Source organism: Lathyrus oleraceus, chromosome 6 (assembly GCF_024323335.1).
Source record: "Lathyrus oleraceus cultivar Zhongwan6 chromosome 6, CAAS_Psat_ZW6_1.0, whole genome shotgun sequence".
Classification (NCBI taxonomy): domain Eukaryota; kingdom Viridiplantae; phylum Streptophyta; class Magnoliopsida; order Fabales; family Fabaceae; genus Lathyrus; species Lathyrus oleraceus.
In genome coordinates this window covers 279,459,950-279,466,148 of record NC_066584.1, presented here as the reverse complement: position 1 = coordinate 279,466,148, position 6,199 = coordinate 279,459,950, and the positions used below count along the sequence as shown (strand labels likewise).

The 6,199-nt window shown below is 32.5% G+C and overlaps 1 protein-coding gene across 1 annotated transcript; it reads left to right on the top strand.

Annotated features, from left to right (window-relative positions):
- The first annotated feature begins 314 nt into the window (after nucleotides 1-314).
- Nucleotides 315-2,018, top strand: LOC127095341 (transcription factor MYB14). Its single transcript, XM_051034047.1, has 3 exons — nucleotides 315-543; nucleotides 648-777; nucleotides 1,046-2,018. Exons 1-3 carry the CDS (start codon nucleotides 411-413, stop codon nucleotides 1,626-1,628), a joined length of 846 nt encoding a protein of 281 aa, XP_050890004.1. The 5' UTR covers nucleotides 315-410; the 3' UTR covers nucleotides 1,629-2,018.
- Nucleotides 2,019-6,199: the final 4,181 nt, after the last annotated feature.

The window sequence follows — 6,199 nt, the reverse complement described above, 5'->3', positions numbered from 1 at the left end:
CTATTTAGAATGTTTTTTGTTTTTATTTTTAACGTATATGTGAATGTTCAAACCCGTATTCTGACCTATAAGGCTATAACAGAATCCTTAACTCCAAATTCCACTTAAAATAAATAAATAAAACATTTTCCATAGAAATTCACATACACATTATTTCCAGGCAGCTGTTATAAAATGCCCAAGTGATATGTATATGAAAAATAAAAACTATTATTGTCGCAGACCATTCAATTTGCCAATCTTGAATATATCCAACTATATATATATATATATATATATATATATATATATATATATATATATATATATATAAAGAGCACAAGAGAGTTAAGTTAAGTTAACCAAGTAGTGAGTGCACAAGAATATTGATACATAGCTTCTTCTTGTATCAAATAAAATAATTTGAAGATATGGTTAGAGCTCCATGTTGCGAAAAGAAGGGATTGAAGAAAGGTCCATGGAGCTTAGAGGAAGATGAAATCCTCACATCTTACATCCAAAAACATGGACATAGTAATTGGCGTGCCCTTCCAAAACATGCAGGTATATATTTCTTAATCTTTCAACTTCATCATTATTTACATATATATTCTACTTCCTTTTATGTGTTTTTGATTTAGTTTTTGTTTCTGTTGTAAAATTTGAAGGTTTATTAAGATGTGGAAAGAGTTGTAGATTGAGATGGATTAATTATTTAAGTCCTGATATTAAGAGAGGAAACTTTACAAACGAAGAAGAACAAATCATCATTCAGATGCATCACTTGCTAGGGAACAGGTACATACACTAATTCAATTGGTTCCTAATAGTACCATTTTCTGTAATTGTAATTTATTTATAAGGGAAATAACATAGTAATTCATAATATTATTTTTCAACATTATTTTTTAGCACATGCAAGTATGTAATATATATTCTTGACATACATAGTAATATGCTCATGAATACAATCAAAATTTATAGTTTTCTGAATAACTTTAACCAATAAGCAAAATTCCAAACTCATATATTTCATTAGTCAAGTTATTTTGTTTTTGTTTTTCAGATGGTCAGCAATAGCAGCAAAGTTACCTGGAAGAACAGACAATGAAATCAAAAATGTATGGCACACACATTTGAAGAAGAGACTATTGAACACCAATAATAACCAAACAAACTCAAATACCAAAAAAAGAGTATCAAAACCAAAAATCAAAATATCTGATTCTAATTCAAATTCAAGCTGTTTAACTCAATCATATGAACCTTCTAATGCTCCTAACTATTTCCTTGAAATGGAAACTACATCATCAAATGACACTTTTTCTAGTGATTTTTCGTTACAAGGAAAAAATATTGACAATATCATCAATTGGGAAGATCCTGAAGACTCACTTGTGACAATGCTTGAAATAGATGAAAGCTTTTGGTCAGAGACAATAACTACTGATGATGAAATTAGTTCCACCATACCATTGAATACTGAATTACCAAATCAACATTACCCTTTAAATAATTCATTTGAAAATTTCCAAAACCAAGAGGGTTATGGTTATAGTTCAAACTCCATAGTTAATGATGATGGAATGGATTTCTGGTATGACTTGTTCATCAGATCAGGGGAATCTATAGAACTGCCAGAGTTCTAAGCTTTTATCATGAACACATTTGGATGGTGTTTCTAAATTTGGCTGAAAACAAAACATTTTTTAAATTAAATTTGACTATTAGAACAAGTGAAGGGGTGCATTGATCCAAGAGCCAAGTTGGTCGGGCATAAAAAGTTTGGTTTGGCTAAGGAGAAATAAAAAGAAATGTATAAAGAAGATTAAAGAAAAGTAGTTGTGCTAGCTGTTAAAAGGTGAGGGGTCAAAAGGAAAATTCAAATTTTGTTAATGCAATATACTACGTAAAACATCAAGTTAGATAGATAAATAAATAAGTTGTTAGAGATTGTTTCATTAGGTTAAAGTTATATCGATTGTAATTGTAATAGCAATACATTAAATAATGAAGTATTGAAAAAACTCACGTATGTAGTTAGTGTCTAATATATATATCAGCATGTATAATAACATTCATTCTTTGCTTCCTCCCACCCTCTTTAGTGGTGCCCGTTTTTTTTAGGTAGAGTTTTGGTTAGGGTTGTTAAAAAAATCATGAATTTAATCGTCGAATTAAACCGTATTGAAGTTAAAATGACCAAATTATTATGTTTGGTTAGTGAACCAAATCATATTGCATAATCAGTTCTAGAATTGAATCGAAACTGAAACCGAACCAAACTGAAACTGTAACTGAACCAAACTGAAACTGTAAATGAAAAATACTAAAAAAAATATTTTAATTTTTAAAAAAAATTTAAAATAGTTTAACGGTTCAGTTCTTAAATAAATGGTTCGGTTTGGAAAAAATTAACTTCTAATGATTCATTATGGTTTGGAATTTCAAAACTATATACCAAATCAATGATTATGGTTCGATTCGGTTCTGAGGTGAATTGAAATGGTTCGGTTCAATTCGAGTAAATTTTCACTATGGATTGGTTCGGTTCGATTCGATTTTCTTCCTGGACCATACCATGAACAATCCTAGTTTTGGTGACTATAAAGAAAGAAAGTCACTGTGACTTTTTCTCTATCTCTCTCTTATATTAATCTCACTCATTTATTTTTGTTCCAATTTTTTTACTTTCTCTTTTCTAAAATATAACTAAAGTTATCAAAGTCGTGAAAAGACAAAGTCACTTAATTCATTACGCCGTTTTTCCCAGCTTGTCTGTGTTTGAGCTTTTTCCCATCTCGTTGTGGCGTGCTCTATCTAGTATTGGTTATCTCTCACCTTTATGTTGTTTATCTCTCTAACTTTACCGAAAAATCCTTCGATTTTCACTAACCATAACCCTTTTTTCAAACCTCTTTTCCATCTCATCCTTTATCGAAAACCAAATATCTTCTCTACTTTTCTACCATTCCAACTCTCGCACCTTGCACTTCAACCCAGGAATGCTGGAAAGAGATTAACCTTTTGAAAGACGAAGAAGAAGGTATAACAGTTAAGGAAGAAAGTATATGCAATGACAATGTCTTCAAACGTACATTGGTTGGGAGACTTTAGACAGATAATCCATACAATGTTCAATCAATCAAGCACCCCATGACACAAGCGTGGCAACTCAAAAATCTTGTGGATGTTCAGGATCTCAACAAACACCTTTTCCTATTCAGGTTTGCATCAATTTGTGATAGTGATTGTATTCCAGGAACTGTAGTTTATGTTTTTATTTCTTTTAAAATTGTGTTTGTAAGACCCCAATTTTGACCCTAAGATCCCTCATGCAATTTCATCATATGCATTAGCATTGGAATCATACTTTGGCATCCTCCTTACCCCTCTTTCATTAGGGTTTGTTTTGGAAGAGATCACCAAGCACTATGTGATTGTATCATACTTGTATATCATCATTTTACTAATCAAAATACCAAAAATATATTTTTGCATTTGCCTAATTCCTTTGTAGGTAGGCCATGATCTTCATTGATCTATCAAGTTCATATCTAGGGTTTGAGACCCTCATGACAAAGAGAACAACCATGAATTGATCCAAGAATGGTTATAAGCATCATATATGAGTACCCATGATTTCTACATGTCATATTGATCAAGTATTCTTCAAAAGTTTGAAGGTGATTTGCCTTGGAAACCCTAGTTTTACTAGGTATCTTGAGTAACTTCTCCAACAAGCTATCTCACCAATTGATCAAATGTCTCAAGGGACACTTCAAAATTCATCATCTTATACATATATAATCTACCATGAGCCAAGAAAGTCAAAAGAATTGAAGGTTAGCAAGTTGGTTGGTGGTGGTTGGCCAGATGAATTCATCTGATCAAAAGTTGGTCTCCCTAGACCCTATCTCCTACAATTTTCACCACATGAAAATGATTCTAACAATAACGTTACTCTAAATGACATCCCAAACAACTTTCATGTTGAGACCTAGAACTAGTTTTGCTTGGAAAATCATTTTCTATCTTGGAATATTATAGGTCATTTTGTCTAAACCCTAATTTGAAAGTCAACTTCCCAATGCCATACCTTTCTCAATTTTTATGAGATGAAATATTTCCAAGTTGCACAATAAAATTCAAGATGTCTACTTCAACTTTGATGTTTGGAGTGGGAGCTAATTCAACTTTTATGAGCATGTGATATGAGGTTACATTATAGGTCATTTTTGACCTATACCATTGAACAGGTGATTTTTCCAAACTTCAAAAATGCATAACTCTATCATTATAAATCCAAATAACATGAAATTGGTGACCATTTTTAAGGTATTTGAAAGAGATACAACTTTGATGAATACACTTTTCTCATTTGAAGCTCACATAAAAAGTTAAGTAAGATGGAATATTGAGGTATATGGCTTGACACTTAGAAACTTTTTCAACATGTTGAAATTTCCAAACTTCTACCTCAAAATTCTCCATGTTACAAGCTCCAAATGAAAAAATGTTGAACATAAAACTTGTTCCCCTTGATCCAAGCTTTCCAAAGAACCCAAGTTCATGCATTTTGGACAAAGATTGTTAGGTTTGTGCATGGCTTTAACAGGGATGCATCATTGAAAAGAATCAATGGCACAAACTTCAGTTCATATTGCCTTGCCATTCAAGCTTCATTCAGACTTCAATTGAAATAATTTTGGACCTTAATGCATTGTGTCATGGGCATGTACATGCCCAAGCACTCGTGTCATCCACATTGCCAATTTTGGACAGATTTTGAAGTGTGCAAATATTATTCCCTTTGGCCATAAATAGAAGGCCTCTGAGCTTATTTGAACAACACTTTGCGCGCTAGATTTTCCCCCATTGAAACCCTCTCACTCTAAAAGAAAACCTGAGAAATTTCAATTTGAATTTTGAGTTTGAATCTCAACTGTTGGAGATTCAAAAACTCCAGGATCCCAAGCCTTGCAACCTCTCTAATCACTTCCTGCTAGCTTCTCAAGTGTGATCAGATCATGTTTGGAGCAAGCAACATCAAGAATTGCATAGCATTGAAGGTAATTTTTAGAAAACTTCATCTCTTCGATTCTCACTCAATTCTACTCAATTCTTTTGGATCTTGGGTTGTCTGAAGTTCTACCAATGTAGGCAAGAAGATTGAGTTGCTTAGAGGTCAAATCGAAGTAACTCAATTGACACACCTCAAAATTCAACTCCTTATATCTTTTATATATTTGAGGTTTGTTGAAATTGAGGTCAGATTCGTGCTCTACGCCATTTTTTATTTCAGATCATGTCCTCCTTTTTTATTTTGGTGATGGTTGAGGGTGGACCAGTCCGGTGAGGTCCACCGGAGAAGAAGACCGGAGTCACAGCTCCGACGATGTGTTGGCATCTCTCCAGACCACAGGATCCTTTTGAAATGTTTTAATATCACGCGTTGGTTCTGATTACGATCCCTACAGCACATTGACTAGTGTCCATTGTGGAACGCGCGCTGAGGACCACTTGATCTGCCACCTCAATTAATGAGGGAGATCAATTGGTCCATGTTTTTTGCTATTTTTTTATTTTCATTTTAATCATTTTATTTTCGTTAATTCATATTAATTTTAATATTGATCCAAAAAATATGAGAGTATCACCAAAAAATTTCAAAAAATTTCCTCTTTCATATTCTGAATTAAAATTATTTTTTGGATCATTATTAATATTTTTCATGATTTAATTGATTTTGCATTTATTTTTCATTATTAATATTTTTTGGACCATATTTAATTTAAATGCATTATTTTAGTCTTTTTAATCTGAATAAATGCCAGTTAATTGTGTTGACCAATTGTGATAACTTGTTTGAGTTTGACTCTTGTTGTTGGGTCTTGGTCAAGGTTGATTTGACTTTGTCAAGTTAATATCATTGGATTTAGGGGATTGATGGAATGTACATTCCATCTCCCGAAATGAATGGATGCTATTAATTTGGTAAAAGTCCTCCATTGACCAATTTAAGTTTTGATCCATTCCCCTCCCTCTTCATCTCATTCTCATTCTTTATGCATTCATCTCATTTGGCCTATGATATCTCAAAGTCCGAAGGCTAGTTGATTGAAAAATCAACATAAGTATGGATGAGATTAGGCCACCTCTTTTGCATATTCTTTTTGTGTGTGGTATATTTCATGAGCATAATCCATTATACTATGTC